The 23,629-nt window shown below is 45.1% G+C and overlaps 2 protein-coding genes across 2 annotated transcripts; both read left to right on the top strand.

Annotated features, from left to right (window-relative positions):
* The first annotated feature begins 783 nt into the window (after positions 1-783).
* On the top strand, positions 784-3,092 carry LOC310682697 (leukotriene B4 receptor 1-like). Its single transcript, XM_083451773.1, has one exon. The coding sequence runs from the start codon at positions 895-897 to the stop codon at positions 1,903-1,905; it is 1,011 nt and encodes a 336-aa protein (XP_083307899.1). The 5' UTR covers positions 784-894; the 3' UTR covers positions 1,906-3,092.
* A 5,174-nt stretch (positions 3,093-8,266) lies between these two features.
* On the top strand, positions 8,267-8,954 carry LOC310683443 (fatty acid-binding protein, heart-like). Its single transcript, XM_083453350.1, has one exon. The coding sequence runs from the start codon at positions 8,360-8,362 to the stop codon at positions 8,759-8,761; it is 402 nt and encodes a 133-aa protein (XP_083309476.1). The 5' UTR covers positions 8,267-8,359; the 3' UTR covers positions 8,762-8,954.
* Positions 8,955-23,629: the final 14,675 nt, after the last annotated feature.

Genomic DNA, 23,629 nt, shown 5'->3' with positions numbered 1-23,629 from the left:
CGGGGGCCAGCGCTGTCCGGAGACACTTCCGGGTCATGTGGCCAGCGTGACGAAGCTGCTCTGGCGAGCCGGCACCAGCGCAGCACACGGAAACACTGTTTACCTTCCCGCTTTTTAAAGCGGTACCTATTTATCTACTTGCACTTAGGGGTGCTTTCAAACTGCTAGGTGGGCACGAGCTGGGACTGAAAGACGGGAGCTCACCCCGCCACAGGGATTCGAACCGCCGACCATGCGATCGGCAAGCCCTAGGCGCTGAGGTTTTACCCACAGCGCCACTCACGTCCCTGAGGACCTTACTACCCTCTTAAAATATTTCTTATTAACATCAGTCTCGAGTGGAAATCTCTCTGGAGATTTGCGTGCTTTATATGTTTACATTTAGATGAATATATTGGATTCACAATGATTAATTCGTAAGATGAATATTATTGTACCCATAACGAGAGCTGATAGTTATTTTCTTCTTCTTTCCTTCTTTTTAAAATTTGTGATAAAAACAATTAATGGGGGGGGAGGGTCCTCCTACATCAAGTCTGGTTTTACCAGCTCTCCAGAAGAAAACTGGTATCTGCCTACATGCTTAAGAGAAGCAAGTAAATACGATCATGCTTCCACTTCTTTTTAACTATAGCCATGCTTTGCTTGGGTTTTGGTGACACACCCACACACCCACTGTGGACAATTTCTCAATATGTAAACGGAAAAGGCTCAGCAGAAAAAAATAGGATATGAAACCATTATCTGTCTAGGCAGAAGCTATCTTTTGTGGTCATGTTCTCTTCCAGTCTGATTCAGACAGCCTTTGGAGGGTCAGAAACAAATAGTGGGCATTCACTGCAGAACATAGAAGCTGCAACCACTAGCAGAAGCTCAGCCAAAGCTCCAGTCAAAATGGATCCCTCTGAAGAAAGCAACGATCTCCTGCCTTTGTCCATTGCAAGGCATTTGGTTTGCACAGTGCTCAGTTTGTCATTCATCGTCGGGGTCCCTGGGAACTCCTTTGTCATTTGGACCATCTGTGGCAGAATGACCCAAAGGCCTCCGACGGTCATGCTGATCCTACATCTGGCCATCGCTGACCTCCTGGTTCTCATCACCTTGCCAATCTGGATCTACTCCTTCGCCAACACCTGGCTCTTTGGGCTCGTTGCTTGCAAAGCCCTGACATTTGTTGTTTATTTCAGCATGTACGCAAGCATCTTCCTGATCATGGCCCTGAGCTTCGAGCGGTTCATGGCTGTCTTTTACCCTTTTGCTGTCCAACGCTGGAAGAAGAAGATGACCACCAGGATGCTGGTCTTTGCCATATGGTTCCTCGCCATTGCCTTTGGAGCAGTCATCATCCCGTTTCGGGAAACCAACAACACAGAGGCAGGTCTTCAGTGCACACATAACAGTTATGATAATAACGCTCAAATGACTGCCTGTCTCTTGCTGGAGACTCTTGTGGGCTTTGTCGTGCCCTTTGCCTTCATCTCCATCTGCTATGTGCTGGTCGGCAGAAGAATCAGCAACATGACTACTCCATTAAAGCAACGCTCTGCAAAGCTGATCGCTTCAATAGTTGTGGCCTTTTGTCTCTGCTGGCTGCCCCATCATGTCTTTAACTTGATAAGCATTGCTTCAGCTCTGATGGAGGAGTCCTATCCAGGGACATCTGAAGCTCTGGAGAAGATTTCAGTGGTGGGGTCCAACATTACAGGCTCACTTGTCTTCGTGAGCAGCTGCATCAACCCTCTCCTTTATGCCTTTGCTGCCAGGAACTTCCAAAGCAGTGTGAGGTTTACCAGGTTATCTAGACTGTTTGAACAGATGAGCCCTTCAGAGAGGACGGAAACTGCGAAAGAGGCACCAAACACAAACGGGAACGAGGAGAGTTTGACAAGCACAGAGATGATCTAATGAGGGCCAGGGGAGAAAATGAGGTTAGTCTCCATAGCGGTGGCCGCACTGTTGTTACTTACTGTGACTCCTTCGTTCTTTATCTGTTCAAGCACAGCTATGCAGACCAGCTCTTCATCCAGAAACAAGACTCTTCAAAAACAGTTATTCTAGACAAGCTAACTAGACCCAACTCCGGCAATTCATGTTGGCTGAACAAAAGCAAGCAGCCAGTGTGCCAAAGACCCAAACTGAAGAGAATAAGAAGGAACGGAGGAAGCTGCCTTGTACAGAGTCGGACCATCTAGTTCAATGTTGTCAGTACTGACTGGCAGCAGCTCTCCAGGGCTCCTCTGCCCTGCTCTGCCTGGAGCCACCAGGATATAACTTGGGACTTTCTTCATGCATATGCTTTCCCCATTGAGCTATAGCCTGAAACCCTGAGGGGCAGTTGAGTGAAATCTGAGCTAGATAAACTTATGGTCTGATTCAGCATAAGGCAGCTCCCTATGCACCTGAGACAGAAAGTGGTGTTCAAGGAAGGTATTTCGTGTTGAAGGGGTAACCTGGGTGAAGGCGTGGTATAAGAATAAGCAAGCAAGAGACAGTTGGGCGGTTTGAGGTGGTAGCCCCATGGAGGAACATAGATCCAGGGCAGGGAGATGTCTGGGGATAACAGTGGAGAGCTTTGAGGGCAAAATCAAGAGCACTTAGGAAGCTGCCTTATACCAAGCAAGATACTAGCTCAGTGTTGTCTCCTTGCAGGGTCTTTTGCAGCCCTATTTGAAGGAAGCAGAGCTGAACCTGGGACCTTTTGCATGCAAAGTATCCACATTATCCAATGAGCCATGGTCCTTCTTAAAGGGGGTACTAGGGATGGGTGGATATGTCCATTTTGGTTTCTCTCAGTTTCTCATTTTTCCAGACTTCAGTTCCCCACACTTCCAGATCAGGCTTTTTTTGGGGCGGAGGGGGAGCTATCATGAACATACACAAGTATTTTAGTGTGAATTTCTCCTAATATGCACATTTTTTTGCATATTTTCCCCAAATGCACACACTTTTGCAAAGCAGTTTTCTCTAACATTACACATTTTTCTTTTTCAAAGGATTGCTTAGACTCATGCCATTTTATTTTATTTCAAGTTTTGTTGTATTGTTGGACTGATTTAAATAAAACAGAAGAATTAAAGTAGTTTTGGGTCTACTGTGTGAGTTTTATAGGTTGTTTTGTCGTTGTTGTCATAAATGCAAAAATGGAACAACATCATTAAATATGGGTGGGCAGACCAAACTTCAAATGATGTTTTGTTTCCCCTTCTTCGTCTTTGGGAGAGAAAAACTTAGAGCATGAGCCACCCTAAGTCAAACACTCTTAGAATGCAAAGTTATGCATGTCTAGTGTGAGAGACAGCGCTGTGCAGTGGTTAGAGCGTTGGACCAGGATCTGGGAGACCAAGGTTCAAATGCCCGTTCAGTTCTCTGGGTGGCCTGGGCCAGTCACCACTCTCAGCCTAACCCTACCTCACATGTTGTGAGGATAAAATGGAGTGGGGAAGAACCATGTACTCCACCTTGGACTCCTTGGAGTAGAGGTGGGAGACTAGTGTAATAAATAAATAAATAAATAAATAAATGTCCTCTCAGAAGCTCTATTATGTTCCGTGGGACTTCCTTCCTGCTACATTGTGACCCACCTCCTTTGCAGAAGTTATATTGCTTGGTTCCATTTTGGAGGGGTTTTTCATATTGTTACCAATGTTGGATACCGCTCCAGCTCCCAGCCAAGCAGGAGCAAGATTTCAAGGAGTTCCAGGTGCTCACCCAGGATTTGTGCTCCTTTGGAGAATTGAAGACACAGCGGAGACTGTCGTAGCTTTAAGAAATAAGGTTTATTCATCTATTTACACTTTCAGTCTGCATGGAGGGAGGGAGTCCAGATCTTACAGCATGGTCATCTCAAGCAGGGCTTTTTCCCTACAGCAGTGCAACACTGGAGTCAAAAGTATCTCTCCCAGCCAGCCTGCCCAAGATGGATCCCATTCTTTTCTCCTCCTCTTCCTCCTCCTGCTCTTCTTCTCCCAGCACATCTTGCTAAAGACAGCCTCCACTTGGTGTGGTTTGGTGTCACAGGCTGGTTGGACACAGAGGAATGGTGGGAGGAACGAGCTGGTAGGCATCTTCCTCCACCCACTTTGTTGTTGTTTAGTCATCTTAGTCGTGTCCGACTCTCCATGACCCCATTAATCAGAGCATGCCTTGGAAACTCTCACTTTCTTCTCAAAGCTTCTCCTTTTTTATGTCCATGGAGTTTTCATGGCAAAATACTGGAGTGGGTTGCCAGTTCCTTCTCCACCTCCCACTTTACTGAGCCTGATAAGGATCTGGCCCATGGAGCCAAAATGGTTACACACTTACACACACAAACACACACACACACACACACACACACACACACACACACACCGCTTTAGAATCTTAAATGGCCTGGGACTAGAATATCAGACGTCAGAGCTGGTTAACCCACAGGCCACACCTGGCCTGCCAAGCTACAGGAAGATGCCTGCCAGGTCCTGATCTGATCGGGAGATAAAGCAGAGAGTGACTCAGAGGAACAGACAGAGCACTTAATCTTCTGATGGGGGGAGATAAATAGGGCTAACCAAATCCCAAACCCATGCAGGTCCTTTCGGGCCAATGACCTGAAGCAGCCCCAGATCTCCCAGGGTTGAACTGGTCCACACAGAGTGACCCTTAGATGTCTCAGGGGTGGAGGCAGTCAGGCAGTACCAGTGGAGAAGTTATTGTTCTGATTGGTTGGACCCAGCTCATGGTCTCAGTCACAGCTGCCACCACATCCTTCTTCCTCCAGAACTCCCATGTGTAATGGGAACTGTAGTCTTTTGCCAATGAGTGTCCTCTGAAGCCACGCCTACTGTTACAAAAGTTAACGCTACCTTCCACATTGTTCTTCTTGGCAGAACCCACTGCCCACAAATCAGGTGGCCTGTGCTCCTGACATGCCTTGCACTGGGGTGGGGAAGAGGCGCCAAGTTATCTCCCATTGGTTCAGGTGGAATCCTAATCCTTGCGTAGCCTCTGTGTTTAATAAAACCCTAATGAAGCATTTGGTTGGGAGGGGGGGTGGCTAGCTACATGTGCATGCATGTTCAATTAGGATTTTATTTTTATTTTTTTAAGTTTTTTATTTCTACAACAAGAAAGACAAACAAACAAAAAACACAAATACCAAATTATACACAAATTACAAAAATAGCCATAGGCACATAATATTCTTAGCAAACAATAAAACATCTATTGGTCTTAACACTAAAGACCCAACCTCCCGTCCATTCCATACTTCAAATTCATATTACTTATTGCCAATACACATTTTTTTTATAATTAAACTTATTCTCATTAAATCTAATTTCTTATATCTACCTTACAACTATTACTGAAGTTCCTCGAATGCTGCAACAGAATTTAAACTACTATATTTATTTTTCAGATATTCTTTGAAAACCTCCCATTTAGAAACAAATTCCTGTTTTGATTTATTCTTTATTTTTTCTGATAAACCATCTAATTCAGCATATTCTGTCAGCTTTTGGATCCAATCTTGAATAGAGGGGATTTCATTACTCTTCCATTTTGCTGCGATCAAAACTCTTGCTGCCGCCGTGTTCAATTAGGATTTTAAACCCTGTGCAAGGCCCCTATTCAGTTTGGATCCAGGTCAGGTTGACCCCGATTGTCCGGGGTTGGAGCTGCTCTGAAGCACTGGGAGGAAAGAACGCTACAGATCAGGGGGCGTCATCTCTAAAGAGCAGGCAGAGGGATTTCTCTCTCTCTCTGCTCTTAGCATTAAGCACCTGCTAACTAAGTGAGAGCTGGACCATAAAGAAGGCTGATCACCGAAGAATTGACGCTTTTGAATTATGGTGCTGGAGGAGACTCTTGAGAGTCCCATGGACTGCAAGAAGATCAAGCCTATCCATTCTGAAGGAAATCAGCCCTGAGTGCTCACTGGAAGGACAGATCCTGAAGCTGAGGCTCCAATACTTTGGCCACCTCATAAGAAGAGAAGACTCCCTGGAAAAGACCCTGATGTTGGGAAAGATGGCGGGCACAAGGAGAAGGGGACGACAGAGGACGAGATGGTTAGACAGTGTTCTCGAAGCTACAAACATGAGTCTGACCAAACTGCGGGAGGCAGTGGAAGACAGGAGTGCCTGGCATGCTCTGGTCCATGGGGTCACGAAGAGCAGGACACGACTAAATGACTAAACAACAACAACAACAAAGTTCAGAGATAAAAGTCCTCAGCCTGCTTTTTAAGGGTAAAAGGCAGCACCCCTCCTCTCCTCCATTTCAGTGCTAAAATTTCTCTCTGAGAGCAGGCAGAGGTGTCTTTTAAGAAGACCCAAAGACTGACTTAATCTGAAGGAATGTATGTTCTCTCTTAAGGCATCCTACCTTCATGAACAGGCAGGTGGCTGAACATGACAGGGTCTTTTGGGTGACACGCTCAGATTGTAGAATTTCCTCCTGCAAGAGACCCACTCTCTCTCCTGGTCTTCTGACAAGTCTCCTGGCCAAACTCTTTTGCTTTACAGGGCTTTGTGGGTATAAACGTTCTAACGTCAATCTCAGTTAGGTCCTGCTTGTGAACTTCCTCTTCTGGCTGGCCACTGTGATGCTGGACTAGATGGGTCTTTGATCTGATCCTCCAGGACTGTTCTTAAATTCTAAACACTGCATTCACTCCTGTGGAGATTTTGTCTTGATTTGTTTTTTCTGCCGTTCTGGTTTTGTATTTTTCCCCTATATTTACTTAAACACACACACACACACACACACACACACATACATACACACACGGTGGTTTTAGTTTGGGACAGAAAAGGAAGCAGCACCAAATATAGAAGAGAAAGACAAAAAAGAGGCAAGCCTGAGAATAACGCTGAAAAACAATAAAATGGCAAATTGCCTAACAAACCTTCATCTGAAGTATGAGAGTTCATTTTGTTGTGTTATTCTGGGAAGCCCATTTCTTTTATTCTAACAATATCTTGTCAAAACAACTTCCTCTGCCCCTGAGAAGGTTTTCTTTGGAAACTTTTTGCGCAATTTACTGTTTTATGAAACTTCCCTATTGTTTCTTAATGTAATTTTCAGGCTTCTTCAGAACCTCTTACATTTTACTGTAACCTTGGGAGCTGCTTTGGATGCTGCTGCTACTTTTAAGCAGAAAAGCAGCTTATTCACATTTTAAAATGACTAACAGTCAAGACCACATGACTTAGCCCTTCCATTGCACACGAAGCATCGTAAAGGGATATTGACCAAACTGTGGATAGCAGCCAGGATAGAGACAGATAGAAATAATGTAAGAGTAATGTAAAAAAAAACCTCAGGTACAAGCTCCTGCAGCAACCCCTGCCCCAGCTAAAGGTTTACACATGGTGGGCTGCTGGGAAGCCATCACTTTAAATGTCCCACAGTGCTTCAGGGCAGCCTTAGATTGGACACTCTGAGAAATTTAAAATGGTGGCTGCACAGGCTCAGCTGCCTGGCACAGACAGCTCAGGGCAGGTACAAGAAAGAAGATTCCACCTAAACATTAGGAAGAACTTCCTGACACTAAGAGCTGTTTGACAGTGGAATTTGCTGCCAAGGAGTGTGGTGGAGTCTCCTTCTTTGGAGGTCTTTAAGCAGAGGCTTGACAACCATATGTCAGGAGTGCTCTGATGGTGTTTCCTGCTTGGCAGGGGGTTGGACTCGATGGCCCTTGTGGTCTCTTCCAACTCTATGATTCTATGATTCTATGATTAGTGGCAGTGGTGCCCTCCTGGAGTTCTGGGACCCCAAGGCTGGCACCGCCCCAGGGAGACAACTGGCAATGGTCCCAGGTCTTGTCAAATACCATTTTAGGCAAAGGCATACAGAGGGGCAGGGGCATTCAGTGTGGTCAGACAGACAGCTCAGAGATAAAATGGGAACAGACAGTGAATGCTGGTTTCCGGGGCAGGGCTTGACCTGGCTTGACCTTTTGAACATCTCCTTGAACACAGCCATGGGAAAAAGAATGAAAGGAATAAATATTTCACTTCCCCACCCTACCCCACCCACCACTTCTTTCTACTAAGCAGGCTATTGAGACATTGTGCGGAAAGAAAGGAAACAAAAGAAGAACTTTTATACAATTGATGTCAAGGTTGTCCTGCTTGGTGGTGCAGTGAGAGAAGCCAAAGCCCATCAAGGGTGCTTCAGCAGCAGTCTTATGGTCATGAAAACATACTCTCCAACATTTCTCTGATGAAAATAGAGACATCCAGTGCTATTTTTCTAGAAAAAGAGGTGCTGAAAATATATATATATATATATATAAATATAAAGAGCGCCAAGCCAGCAAGCGCGCTGCGTGAAAGCCTCTCTCCTCGCTGCACAAACATTCCCGGCAAGGCTCGCCATGGCTGAGGCTTTCGCAGGCGTCTGGAACCTGGTCGACAGCTGCAATTTCGACAATTACATGAAAGCTATCGGGGTGGGCTTTGCCATGAGGCAGATGGCAAACCTGACCAAACCCACCACCATTATTGAGGTTGACGGCAACAAGATCACCCTCAAGACCCAGAGCACTTTCAAGAGCACGGAGATCAAATTCACAATAGGAGAAGAATTTGATGAGACGACCGCAAATAACAGACATGTAAAGTCCCTTGTGACACTAGATGGAGGGAAGCTCCTTCATGTGCAGAAATGGGATGGGAAGGAGACCTCGCTAGTCCGAGAACTGAAGGACGGAAAGTTGATTTTGACTCTGACGATGGGCACCGTGGTCTGCACCCATACCTATCAAAAAGCGGAATAAGAGCCTGTACCTGTTCTCTTGCCAAGTCATCCAATGCCAAACTTGTTGCCAAATTGCCTTTGTGATTCCCTTCCTCCCCACAAGTGGTTTTTGTATAGTTGTTTAACCTTTTTGAATCTGTTTAGTATGCAACTTGAAGTCTCTCACCCTGATCTTTGGGGTTTTCTTTCCTTTCATTGCTTTTTTTTTTTAATACTGAAGAAGTGGGCAAGGCAGAAACAAGCTATGTGGAAGTAATAAACTGAAATAGTTGTGTAAATAAAAAGAAAGAAAGAAAAAGAGGTGCTGAAACTCACCATGAGCCTTGTTCTCTTATAATGGCAATGACACTCACCGAAAAGGTGCCAGAACTGAGTTCTGGTGAGTTCCAGCTGAAACAAAGCCCTGGGGGTGTCCTATTCCATACCCTCCAACATTTCTCTGCTGAAAATAGGGGAAGGACGTTCCAGGATCAAATCATAAACTGTGGTGGCTTCTGTAAATCTGTGACTGTCTCTGGAAAACAGGGACACTTGGAGGGTCTGTGAAAAATCCACCCTCTGTCAGGGAATGTTTTGAGTGGGTAGAGTGTGGGGGGTTGTTCTTGATGTGGCTTTTGCTGTGCACTCACCCTGTCTTATTCACTGAATTGTTTAGAGGGTCCTATTCTTATATCGCTCCCATTCTTAAAGTAAGCAGTCATTCTTTAAATATGGGCTGTCACGTCACAACTTAGAAAGACAATTTTTTAAAAAAATAATAATGAGGGCAGTCACTCTTTGGGGGTGGGGGTACACCCATTTGCCTACAGGGCTGGATCCATTCTGCTCCCCCTGCTTGGCTTATAATAAACAGTTTCTTTTCTTTTCTTACTTCTCAGAATTGGGCACAAGGAGGCAACAAAGCATATGTTGCTGTTTTTCATTTTCAGGAATTGAAAGTTGTGTCTGCTGAGTCCACTCATCTAGAAACCAAGAAACTGGAAATCGTATTCAATAAAGTGTTCTTTTTTTTTCAGGAATTGAAAGATGATGTCTCTGGTGGGTGCTGGATTCACCCAGCAACCCTGAAACTCTGTCAGCCCTCCGCCCTCAGCCCTGTAACTAGAGCACAGGTCATCTTCAGAACATACCCTCAGTGGTGTTATCAGGGTAGGACCTTGGGGCAAGACTCAGGACTTCACTTAGTAGAATGAGCAGGAGCCCCCCCCCCCAACACACCAGAGCTGGCTTACCACATTTCAAAGGAAGTGAAGTGATTTGCATTTCTAAAGAGCAGCTTGTAAGGCCATAAAGTCCAGAGTCTAAAATTGCCTACCTGCACCACTGCATATCCTTTGAGCTATAAGTGCAAGAAACTTCTTTAAAAATGATATCTAAGATTCTCATGAAACTGCATTCAGTAGTGTTCAATGCCAAGAGTCCTGAACAGATAGTTCTTCCCTTCTGTTCTTCATATGATATGCTTAAGTGTTTGGGCCAGCAGAAATTGCACCGGCTGAGAGTCTCATGCTGACAGCCCTTTAGTGCTTGTCATTTGGCTCATGCCAGAGGCACACTCCTCATCTTCCCGGCATAGATTCACCCACTGAGTGCCTTTCCCGCTTTCCCACAAAATGGGTGCCAGCTCAGGTTTATGCATGGTCATCCATTGGCCTGACAGAGCAATGCCTCCTGGGTGTCGTTTTTAAGAATCACCCCCCTTCTTCCTGACAACAATGGTGCTCGTCTGACTTTGGAGCAAGGTGCTCTGCGCATGGGTGAGAATGCATTGATCCTGATCGTCACCTTGTTCAAGCCTGGATACAATGCGGATTGGATTCCAACCACCTCTGCCGTGGCCTATTATCCATGGGGTTATTGACACAACGAGCCATAAAGAGTGACCCATCCCATTTTCCAGGTCATCGCATGCCTAACGAGTCCTCCATTTGCTATTCATTAATGCAAGAGGCGGCTCTCAACAAGCCCTCCTGCGCCCCTGAATAGGGCAAAGTTTCTAACACCATCATTAAAACTGTATCCTGTGTAGCTAAATCCCTATAGGTAGCGATGCTTCATAGATTTGTAAAGTAGATGGGCAGAAGGAGGCTTCTCTTCAGGTAAGTCATTTCAGTTTAGAAAGAAGGGTGGTTTATCAGGGGCGGACATGATAAAGGTGTATACAGTTATGCACAGTGAAGAGAAAGTAGATAGACATTTCTGTTCCCTTCTCAAAATATAGAACCCAGGCTTATAGGAAGCTGCCTTATACTGAGTTAAGTCATTTGGTCCATCTAGCTAGCTCAATATTGCCTACACTGGCCAGCAGTGGCTCTTCAGGGTATCAGGCAGGGGACACTCCCAGCCCTACTTACAAATTCTGGAGATCAAACCTGGGGCTATTTGCGTGCAAAGCACAGATTCTCACTTGAGATGTTGGGCTCTCCTTCCATGTTGGTTTTAAAGGAAAGACTGTTTGGTTATCTGTCACGGATGCTCTATGATATTCCTGCATTGCGGGGGGGGGGTGATGCTTGGGGTCCCTTCTAACTCTACAATTCTATGATTCCACTGATGTTCAGTGTTGCTCAGGGCCAAACTAGATATGATATTAAATCTTCTCTTTAGTTTTGCAAATAGCCTAAGCAGCCTCCAGTCCATGAGGGTTGGGAAGGGAAAGTTAAACATTTTGCTTGCCATTCGTGGGCCTGACAAAAGTCACATCTCCTATTTTGTATTTCAAGATTCCTCTGACACCAACAGAATCTTTTGTGCTTCCCCACAAACTGCGGTTGGATTCAGCCCTGCAGCACTAGAAATCTGCATTTTAAGCAAATGCAAAAGGTCCCAATTTGCTTCAATGGGCTCTTTTACTACAAAGCAAATTGAAGGTGGGGAGGGGGCAGTCTGGATCGACACCGCAGGCAGAATCATAGAACTGTAGAGTTGGAAGGAACTAAGGGTCATCTAGTCGACAAAAGTTTAAAGCCCACTATCACAGTGACGTAGGGACGTGGGTGGCGCTGTGGGTAAAAGCCTCAGCGCCTAGGGCTTGCCAATCAAAAGGTTGGTGGTTCGAATCCCCGCGGCAGGGTGCGCTCCTGTCGTTCGGTCCCAGCGCCTGCCAACCTAGCAGTTCGAAAGCACTCCCGGGTGCAAGTAGATAAATAGGGACCGCTTACCAGCAGGAAGGTAAACAGCGTTCCGTGTGAGGCTCTGGCTTGCCAGAGCAGCGATGTCACGCTGGCCACGTGACCCGGAAGTGTCTCCAGACAGCGCTGGCCCCCGGCCTCTTGAGTGAGATGGGTGCACAACCCTAGAGTCTGTCAAGACTGGCCCATACGGGCAGGGGTACCTTTACCTTTATCACAGTGACGTAGGCTGGGGACTTCACCCTGGAAATCTGTGGTAGGGATAGTGCCCTGCTCTCAAGTGCAGAACTATACATTTATGACCATGTGTAGTTTGCTCCGACTCCACAGTAAGTGGTGGCCAGAAATTATAGCGATGCAGTAAGGCCTGCTTCCTGCAGGTGGCGAAAATAAATTGGTTATCACAAATGCCTATTGGTGTGCACCCAAAATTCTTCTGAGTGATGGCACCCACTTGTGGAATTTGCTCCTTGCCCGCTCCCCGCTGTCCCTCATAGCAGTTAGGATATCAGTGAAGAAATGGTTATTCTGTGTTGCGATGGTGTTTGGATTAGTTCTTTGATGTAAATCACTTTGGGGACCCTGGCCCAAAAGTGATATAGCGTGCGTTTTCCAACATAAATTGCAAAATCCATTTTAGGTATTAGGCTAACCAAAATGTTACACAGTTATGTGCAAGCTTTCAGGATATCCCCACCCTGCCTTATTTATCATTTAGCTTGATGAAGAGTTCTGGAGAACGTGAAAGCTTGCACCCTGTTTTGTAACATTTTTATTGGCCTAATCCCTAACGGGGATTTTTCTTACGGATCAATATGGCTATCTTTGCTCTTTATAAAATATGCTCAAGTTAATCTGTTAGCATCTCCTATTCCTGTCAGGTGAGAAAAACATCCCAACTCACCCCCTCTCTGTTTTAGGAGTGCAACTGAAACCAACCTATCACAGTTTCCATATTCACAGGCAGGGCTGCAGCAATTTTCACCTTGGGGCAGGGATGGTGGCTCATCAAAGGTATGAACAAGTCAGCTACATCACAGGCTTGACACCTGCCAGGGAAGACTGGTTCCGGCTTCCAACCATAAGCTTTACAAAAGGCCTTTTCTCTCCCTCCTTCTGTGAAGCAAGAGAAACTTCCTTAAAGCCCTAACTCCAAAAGGAAAAGAAGGGTCTGAACCAGAGGTTGGCAACCCAAGGCCCATGGGCCATTTCCAGCCCATGAACTTCCTGGAACCAGCCCACGGCCGTTCCATGGATTGGCGTAAGGATTCTGTGCTCCCCCCCCCCTTCATGGCGCCATTTTTTTCTCGCCGCAGGGACCGACTTCCGGGTCAGAAGAGCGCCAGAAATAGCTTGAGTGCACACTCCAGCCCACAAGAGGTCTGCCGGAGGGTGGACCGGACTGGCCTCAAAAAATGTTGCCACTCCCTGGTCTGAACATTTAAGAAACTTAAGAGACACAGATGTTTCCTTCCAGGCAATTTGGTTTCAGAAGGAAGAAGAGCTTTTTTTAAAAAAAAACAACTCACTTTCAAGGGACCAACTGCTTTGGGTAAAACAGACTACAAGCTTTCAACCTATGCAGAATTGCCTGATAGTGACCTCCATGATGCAAGCCAGATGCCCTTCTCTGTGAATTTTCCAGCAACAGCAACCTACATCACCAGTAAACAGCACTGTTTTGTTTTGAAAACAAAAACAAAACAAAAACATTTTGGAAGCAAATCAAGATACAAAGATCACAGGGGTTTTTTTAGAAAAAGGAAAAACAGCATTGTTTGTTTGTTTAACATCACCAACATACTTAACACTTTACAGCCAGCATGGCCAATGGTCAAGGATTATGGGAATTGTAGTCCAGAAATATCTGGAAGGCCATAGGTTCCTCATTTTTCTGGTAGCAGAGGAGGAGGAGGAGGAAGGCCTCTGCTCAAAGATAGCTAGAGTTTTTGCTTGTGCAGTCCATTCTGTTGCATATGAGGAGACTAGACCATAGTGAGTGATGTGGGTGAGATGCTGTTTCTTTCCAGCAAGCTGTACCAGACTGTTCCTACTGGCTTTCTTCGCTGTGCTTCCCACGGTTTGGCAGGGCAGGAAGTTCCTCACAGGCACACCCAGGATCACTCAACTCCAAGGGCTCCGGGCAAGATACACTATCTTCTTGTACACAAAATTTGTATACCTGCACATTTATGAAGCCAAGTTTCCAGACCCTGCTCTCCTCCCAGGAGGACGGTGCCAAAGTGACTGGCCCAGCCCAATGCCATGGGCCCAGCAAGTACTTCCATTGGGCAAGGATCGGCTTTTAACAGCACTCACCTGTCTAGCTTATAATTGCTTGCAAGCGGTGGTTTCTAACCCCATCTAGTAAGTCTTGAAAGATATTTGCCATGGTGTGGGATGGGAGATTGACTTATTCCCAGAGTATGGTCCTCAGCAGGAATGGGGAAGTTGTGGCCCTACAGATGTGGTTGGACTGTAGCTCCCATCACCTCCATCCAGCATAGATACTGGTCAGGGATGATGAGTATAGTCTAACCACTTCTGGAGAGCCATAGGTCCACCCCAAACCCTGCCTAAAGGAACACAGTGAGGAAACTAAGCAGGTTTGGGTCTGGTCAGTATCTGGACAGAAGATTGTTTTATGCTCTCTTGAGTTCTCTGTTCAAAGAATGGCAGAAACCCATGGGCATATAATAGAAGCTGATGTGGTGCAGTGGTGAAAGTGCTGAACTAGGACCTGGGAGACTGGGGTTCAAATCCCCACTTGGCTACAAAGCTCACTGGGCCAGTCACAATCTCTCAGCCTAACTGACCTCACAGGGTTGTTGTGAGGATAATACAGGTATAGGGAGATTCATATGTGGCACCTTCAGCTCTTTGGAGAAAAAGGTGGGATATGAAAGTACCATATGTTTTGCTCTATAAGACTCACTTTTTCCCTCCTAAAAAGTAAGGGGAAATGTGTGTGCATCTTATGGAGCGAATGCAGGCAGCGCAGCTATCGCAGAAGTCAGAACAGCAAGAGGGATTGCTGCTTTCACTGCGTAGCAATCCCTCTTGCCGTTCTGGCTTCTGAGATTCAGAATATTTTTTTTTCTTGTTTTCCTCCTCCAAAAACTAGGTGCATCTTGTGGTCTGGTGCGTGTTATAGAGCAAAAAATACGGTAATTAATAAGTACCTATGATATATAGAGTATCCTCTTACACATCAGCTCCTCCAAAAAAAAGAAAGAGGCAATGAATCATGAAAAGAGGAAGGGACAAAAAGAAGAGCTCAATCTGTATTAAAAAAAAATACAGATGATACTTTTACCTGTAACTTAGAAATAATTACTGTAATACATTGCACCATAGCTGGGAAGATAGTGACTAGACTCCTATCCAGGTACTAATGGTTGTTGAGCAACTTCAAGGTCCCTGTTCTCCCTTTTAATGGGTATTTACCTTTAGCACAGACTTGGGCCAGAGGGACAGGCTCCAGAGGGTATGTTGGTTGTCATCTGGTGGGTTAGTAGGGTCCACTAGTGGGCTGTGGCCTGACTTAAGGTGGGCTGCAGCAACACTAGCACTGTACAAAGAGATGGCGTAAAATTAAATTTTTTATGCACGTTGGACTCAAGGCGAGTCCCTGGAGTGGAAAAGGTTATGGGATTATTGAAATAGAAGAGGCCTTCAAACAGGGGGCTGTCCTCTGTAAAGCTGGACACGCGGCCAACCAGTCATGATGGGGATTCTTGAATCTCTGTCCTGATGCCGTGAGCTCTTCCATTCTCCTCCGCTAGGTTTGTAGCCCACAAATAAGCCTGGCTAGCTAGGCAGAAAGAGGGGTGGTGGTGGCAGTGGAGGGAGAAAATGGTGGCTCAAACTATAAGATCAGCCCCACCTAGCTCACAGGGTCATTGTGTTTATAAAATAGGGAGGGAAGAACCATGTGCATCACTATGAGCTCCTCAGAAGGATAGGTGGTATATAAATGTAATACATACATAATAAGTAAATACATACATAATAAGTAAAGAAGAAAACGCTTCCTAGATTTAATGTAATATTTGCATCTTTTTAAAAAGCCTGTTTGGGTGAGGCAAGGAAACACCTTGATTTGGGTGAAATAAAGTCAGCATGTTTTGACAAGCACCCCACCTGAATACAGGGATGGTGAAAGAGGCAATAAATAATCCATCCTGGATCAGGTTATTTGCTTTCAATGCTGGCTGAGAGTTGTAGTCTAAAACATCCAGAGGGAATGATGTTGTGGGACCCTAGTTTACACATGCAGGAAATGTCAGCCAACAACATTTACCAGGTTTCAGGGAGTTGCACACCTCTAGCAATCTACTATATACAGTAGTACCTCTGGTTACGTACTGAATTCGTTCTGGAGGTCCATTCTTAACCTGAAACTGTTCTTAACCTGAAGCACCGCTTTAGCCAATGGCGCCTCCCTCTGCTGCCATGCCGCCACTGCGCGATTTCTGTTCTCATCCTGAAGCAAAGTTCTTAACCTGAGGTACTATTTCTGGGTTAGCAGAGTCTGTAACCTGAAACGTATGTAACCCGAGGTACCACTGTATTTGGAAAGTGTTTTGTCCATTTGTACTCTACAAATTCAGATGCCTCTAGATATATTGTTGCCAAACTTGGCAGAAGGGTTCCTAAGGTGGGGATAGTGGTCTTCCTCAGCATTTGGACCTTGGCCACCATTTGTACTCAATATTGTGGATTGAAACATCAATTTCGTGTGTGTTTTGATATAAGTTCTACTGTCTCTTCAGATATCATGGCCAACCTCAGCGCAAGGGTTCCTGAGGTGGATGTCTACATTGCTGTTTGGGTGTCAGGCACCATTTTGAATCAGATAGCAGACCAAAATGTGTATTTTGCAGTGACTACACATATTTTTCAGCATATATTGTCACCAAGCTAGGCATGAACGTTCCCGATGTGGGGGTGACAGTCTTTGTCAACACTTGGGTGCTAGGAGCCATTCTGAATCAAAACAGCAGACCAAAATGTGACTTGGGTGTGATTACACCTGTTTGGGGGCATAGGTTTGGATGCCTCTTAAGATATCATTGCAAAACTTGGCCCAGGGGTTCCTGAGTTTAGGGGTGGGAGATTTCATTGGAGTTTGGATACCAGGCACCAATTTGAACAAAGACAGTGGACCAAAGCATGACTTTGGTGTGACATCACCCAATTTTTGGCATGCTAGGTCCAAATTCACCAATTACACTATCCATTTAAAAATCACCATGTGGGGGGGGGGGTATCAACATTCCCAGGGAATGGGCAGTCACCACTGATGACTTATATAATTGATAATAGGGATATACATGAGCTAGAGATGATAGATAGATAGATGATAGATGATAACAAATATTAAAAAATAATAGAAGTTAAAAGCAGAAATCTTTTGAATCAAAAAGCCCAGTGTTATATTGCACAACACAAGCAAAAATATCATTCATCCTCTCATTTTCATGTTATTCTATGTGGGCAATGTACCCTCACTAGAAAGCAGAGGCAGTGCACCAAATTTCAGGCTCCAGAGATTTACAATGTGCTTGTCTGGGTCTCCTGCTGGCCTCCTTCATCAGCAATGGATTATCCTTCTCTGTAACAGAAGTCTCGCCTTCGTCGTTTGTGGAGGAAAAGAAGGAGCCATTAATTTGAGAGCATGGCAACAGCTGCACCAGGCTCCCCGGAGACCCTGTGTATATTATTAGAGCCCCTCCGAGGCTTAAGCTAAGCCTGGTTTCAAAGCCGGTTGCAGGCGCCTGAGCTACACTTAGGTTTTGTACCTGTCAGACTGACTGTTTATAAAGAGAGAGGGGGTGGAGTGGCAGGGAGTACGCAGGTGAAATTCAAGAGAATTTTCAGCTCTCTTGCAAAGAGACAGAGAGAGAGAGTAGCTAAAGAGGCCAGGCCATGATGAAGAGAACTAGGATTGACTGCAAACATCCTGCCACCTGGGTGATGCTACAAGAGGAGCCTGGGCGAGTAGGAGAAGCCTGGAAGACTCAGGTGGATGCAGAGCTCGTCATAAAAAAATAAAATAATTTCCCCTTCTATTCTTGTTGATAGAGTTGACAAGTAGATAGAAGGGTGGCCACAGGCAGTGACAGTGGTGGCTGGTGCCCACTGGGAACTGATAGGGCAGAAAGCAGAGAGACGAAGAAGAGGTGGAGCCAGAGACAAACTAATTCTAGTTATCCTCCTCCCTGCGTAATTCTGTAAGGGCACCACTAAGGGCTCATCCACACTTCCACTTGTCCTGTGCCTACAAAGCAGGACAATACTGTGTCCCCCTGTCCCACTGTGCGCAAAAGCCAGCTATCAGGATGACCAAAGGTGACTCAGTTATAGGACCAGATCTGAACTCAGCTAGCAGCTGCTCCAACACAACCCTCTCCATCACCTTCCCTAAAAGGGAGCATTAGCAGTTGGTCAATAGTTGCTCCTGCCCAAGGAGTCCAGAGCCAGTTTCTTTAAGAAGAGACGCAACCACTGCCTCTTTCAAAGCAGCAGGGACCAGCATCACACGCAGTAAAGTGTTAACCACACTCTGGACTAGGGCTTTCATATTTCTAAAAGTGAAAATCCAGACACAAACATTGTTGAGCTTTTTTTTTGTACCCCCCCCCAAAAAAAGTTTTTAAGCTGTTTTTAAGGAAATTTGCCAAAATCTACACTTCCGACATGGGCTGCCATATGTTCAGATTTTCCCCGGACAGTTCAGCGATTTCCACCCAGACGCTGTTTACGAGGGCCAAATACTGGCTATGTCTGTAAAATTCCGGATGTATGGCAACCCTACTCTGGAGCCAACCAGTCACACCCCCTCAAGCCAGGAGGGACAGGACTCAAGAAAGCACATGGCCAGATGTATTGCCCACAGCAATTTTGTCCACAACAGCTGACTGCATAAGCTGAAACTGACCCCACAACACATCCCTGATTCTGGCATTGGGTACATCAATCGGAGCTGCAACAAGAGCAACTTGGGGATCCACAGATTTGCTTCTGGTGCAAAGTATATGCAAATCTGTCCTCTTTTGCAAGAGGAAGACCCTATCCACATACAGTGCACTAGCCCCAGAAAATCATGTTGGCATCCTGGTTCTTCTTGGGTTTTTATGTTCACTGTTATGATTATGGTTTTCCCAAACAATCCTGGAAACTGTAGCTTGGTGTGACTTTGAACTACTCAGATCCAACCATTTGCTTTTCTAGCATTGAGAATAAGAAAGGTATTCCAGTTGGTGAACCATTTGGCAGGTTTCACAAACTTGCCACGCCCTAAGTTTCAAGGCAGGCCGCCAAGTCACCCAGGGAGTGCTGTTGGCACCATCCACAGCCACTGGGGCTAGTAAAAGCCTTTTATGAATAAGGAAAGAGACAGGATGGGTGGGTTGTATTGTTCTTCTGTAGATCATGTTAAAGGCCTGGAGATTCAGGCCACTGTTTAATTGAATATTGTATATGACTTTGAAACATGTGACTGTATATGACTTTGAAACCCCACAACAGCACCCAAGGGCTCTAAGCCTTTCTTAGAAGACACTCAAAAATCCCAGCTGTCATGAATAAGGCAGCTTCCAGACAATCTGTTTATTGAGCATTCATCCTTATTTGTTTGTGGGGAAGTTAGACGACATTGTATCAAGCAGATGCTACCCCACACTTTCCAGTGCATTTCTCCATCACTTTCCTTATTGCAAAAAGTGGGTTGGTTGCACAATCAGCTTTCATTGTGCAACCTGAATTTGAGAGTATACAACTGAATCCCACCCAACAGTAGCGACAGCCTGGAATCACCTTGAGTACGATAGAGCATTGGATGAGTAATTGCTTTTTGTGGGAGCAGAGCCAGCATTCTCTTTAACTTCAGAGCATAAAAACATCTTGTAATTGCTGAATTATATAGAACCACCCCACCCTTTTTAAAAATGCCTTTATTCTGCTTATGGTTTTGGATGTGTGTGTACATGTTTGTTGTGTTTCGAACTGTTTAGAAGATCACACCTTAGACGTTTTTTGCAACCCTAGGAAAGAAATTTCCCCTTTTGATCAACAGGAAAAATAATTGATTGATAATTGAGTTTGCCTGCTGGATCTGCATTGTACACAGCACAGGTCTCCCTTACTTAACAATTCTTGACCATAATAAAGTTTTGCAAACATTGTGTGAATGTGTATTCTTTCATGAAACTAAGGACATCACTAATCAACATATGGAACCAGTTTATTATTTAGCTTTATTAAACATTTTCTCAAACAGCAATGATAATTTGTGAAGTAAAGTGTTGACAAGTCATTTTTAATGGCAGCAAAACTAACATCCAGCCCTTTTTGCAGCAGTTTGGAAGGAGTTACAAGAGTTTGGAAGCAGTTACAAGAGAATACTGGTATAAAAAGGGTTGTAATATAGTTTTGGTTGGAAAGTTGACAAACAATATGAAGTATGGGTATGAAGTTAGGGACTAACAAGAGAGATCATTCTGGATTAGAATGGTTTGATTTTGCAATGTATGCGAATAAGAAAACCAATGATGTAATGGCACCCTCTCAGCATGCTTCTTTATGGAACTCAGTTGTTTGTTTATGCTTTAGAATGATAAGAATAACAATGACATTTCTTATCTTCATACTGTACACGTGTGATTCCTCTGTATTTTTTTGCTGCACCTCTTAGTCACTGGAACTGAATTTTATCTATGTTTTAAGTTATGTTCTTTGTATGTTTCTATGCATACAATTAATTAAAAAGAAAGGAAAAACTTACACAGTATGATTATGTCCCGTACGACAGATGGGAAGATTGAGGCTGAACAATAGGAGCTTGCCTAAGGCCTCTTGTTAAGTACATGGCAAAGGTGAGATTCAGGAATAAGGAACTTCCTGATCCACAGCTCAGCCTGTTAGTCACTATACTACTGTGCTGAGCGACATTTGTACCCAGATCTCCACAGTCCTAGTGCAGCACTCCGCAGTGTACACTGGCTCTGGCTTACTGCATGGGGATCCAGGCAGCCTGCTCCTCAGGACCTGCCTCTCTACGTCGTCTTGTCCCATGATCATATATATGTGGGTATGCAGCATTTGGGTGAGATCACCTGAGCCTGCACTTTTACCTGCTTCGACTTTTATGAGGTCAGGCTCTGTCTCTTGAGTTGCTCCTCCTGAGTCACCCAGGTGGTGTTCACAAGGGTGTGGCTGGCCGCCCTTCTGCCATTCCCATGGTAACCAGGGTGCAGTGAACTAGCCTTAAGTAAAACAAACAGGCTTTGTGGAAACCAAAAGCAGGGAAGGCAAAGCTGAGGCTCCCACCCACCCCTGGCTTTCATTAAAGAGGCTGGTGTTTGATTCAATAAGCTCCATTCCTCCCCGCCCCCACTCCGGACATGAAGAAGAGACCACCAGGCTTGATGACACTTCTTGAATAGCACTGCAGTGACAATGATTGCTAAAGGAACCACCTTTTCACAAAATGCATCATTAACTTATTGGCATTGGATACCGTCAATACAAGGTCCATTCATTTTCACATCTGTTCCTTTTTACATACATATCTGAACTTTCTTCCAAGGAGCTCAAGGTGGCATACATGGTTCTCTCCCCCCCCCCTCCCATTTTATCCTCACAACAACCCTGTGGTATAGGTTACGTCGGGCAGTTGTTACTAGTCCAAAAAGCTGGGGCTGATGGATAGTCGAAATCCCCTGGAGGCACCAGGCTGGGCAAGGCTGTTACATTTTGTCCTTGAATGTCATAGCTGTACAAATGATCTTCAAGTACTGTATACCAGGAGTCAACAACCTTTTTCAGCCATGGGCCGGTCCACCGTTCCTCAGACCATGTGGTGGGCCGGACTATATTGGGGGAGGGTGGGAAATGAACGAATTCCTATACTCCACAAATAACTCAGAGATGCATTTTACATAAAAGCACACATTCTACTCATGTAAAAACATGCTGATTCCCGGACTGTCCGTGGGCCGGATTTAGAAGGTGATTGGGCCGCATCCGGCCCACAGGCCTTAGGTTGCCTACCCCTTCTGTATACTCTTCCTTTGGCAGAAAGGAGGAGAAAAGTTCCTCCTTTGCAAAATAAAACTGACAGGTTGATCTTAACAAGCACATGACAGTATAGGGCTGTCTACATGCCATAGATTTGAAATACATGGCTTCCCCGCCCCCCAAGACTCTTGGGAACTGTAGTTTAAGGGTGCTATGAATTGCAGTTCTGAGAGGGGTAAACTGCAGTTCCCAGGATTTTTTGAGGGAAGTCATGTGCTTGAAATGTATGGTGTGTACGCAGGCCATAGAACAATTAAGTATATTGTCTAAATTCTGAAGGTGTGGGCAGAGTTAAAGGCGCATCCATACCTGAAAGAAAACCAGCAGTTTCTCCCCTTTGACGGAGCAACATTGGTTGGTGTCTGCTGTTGCTTTCGAACTGTTAATGTTATCAATGGTTTGATGCATAATGGTTGGTTGTGATATTCCAATGAAACTGACTGACAATCTGAATTGTGGGAGAGTAGAGGGCAGCTTAGTTTATTTTTGCTTTATTAAAAAGAAGAAGAATATAAAGCAGATGGGCATCTTGTCTAGTAATGACCACCAACCTGGAAAAAGATTGGACCCATTCATGGAGGATATGGCTGCAAGCCATGATTATTGCTCTGCCTCCATGGTCAGAGGCAGCAATGCTTTGGGATTCCTGTTGCTGGAAACCTCAGGAGAGGAGAGTGCTCCTGTGCTTGGATCCTGTTTGTCAGTTTCCCACAGACATCTGGTTGGCTACTGTGAGAAAAGGATGCTGAGCCACTGTCCTGACCCAGCAGACTCTTCTTGCGTTCTTATTACTTAGCTGACTAATATAATAACAATAGACAAATTCAAAAGGGAGGGCAGGTATTTTTAACAACTATTGGTCATTGATTTCTTAAATTGAGCCTCCATGTACACACACAGTATATCTGTGAACGTGACATGCCCAAGGAAAAACAACAGGGGAAGACTTGTTTATCAACCTTCCGAGGCTTCGGGCCATGGCAAGGCATCTCTTGTGTTTGTCGTAAGTATGTTCTGAATGTAAAGGCTAAAACTGCTTGCCAAACAAAGCCATTGCCAAACAAAACCATTTATCCATTGGAATGGTTCAGGCTACCGAGATCATAGAATACCGAACTTGAAAGAGGTGTGTAGGCTTCCACTGTGCTGCTGAACCAAAATCAAGGTGCGATGAATGATGCAACATTCTTATGCAAGACGAAGATGAAGGGAAATCTGCAACAGTCCCATATTACCATCGAAACATCTCTAGACTTACCTTAACTAAATTAGAGACAGAGGCAGCCCTATCATTAGTGATGTGAAAATGTGAAATGTGCCCTTAAGCTCAGGGCTGGGCACCACACAACATCCATTTTGTGCCCAGTATTATATTTCTGACAAATATTGTGCTGCTTTTCTGAGTTTGGCTAGAATGATTCAAATATTGCTATAAATTGCATTTAAGTGCATTGTGCTGCAGGATTACAGCCTCGCTGTGGGTTACTCTGGGGTGGCAAAGTTGATGCACATAGTAAGTTTCAAGGGGTGGGCCTGTTGGAGCAGCTTACAAGGACCCAATCTGGGCTGGGTGGTGGTCCATCCTTGGTTCCAGCTCCACCTTCCCTGCCTTCTGCCCTACCAGTCCCAACAGGCACCAGCCCCCACTGGTTGGGAAGAGTTATGGGACAATT

The sequence above is a fragment of the Podarcis tiliguerta genome, assembly GCF_965153285.1.
Source record: "Podarcis tiliguerta genome assembly, chromosome: 8".
In the NCBI taxonomy this organism is placed as follows: domain Eukaryota; kingdom Metazoa; phylum Chordata; class Lepidosauria; order Squamata; family Lacertidae; genus Podarcis; species Podarcis tiliguerta.
This window is presented reverse-complemented; position numbering and strand designations above follow the sequence as displayed.

Bases quoted from the DNA above. Each gene is read 5' to 3' on its own strand.
- LOC310682697 (XM_083451773.1), top strand. From the start codon at position 895: ATGGATCCCTCTGAAGAAAGCAACGATCTCCTGCCTTTGTCCATTGCA.
- LOC310683443 (XM_083453350.1), top strand. From the start codon at position 8,360: ATGGCTGAGGCTTTCGCAGGCGTCTGGAACCTGGTCGACAGCTGCAAT.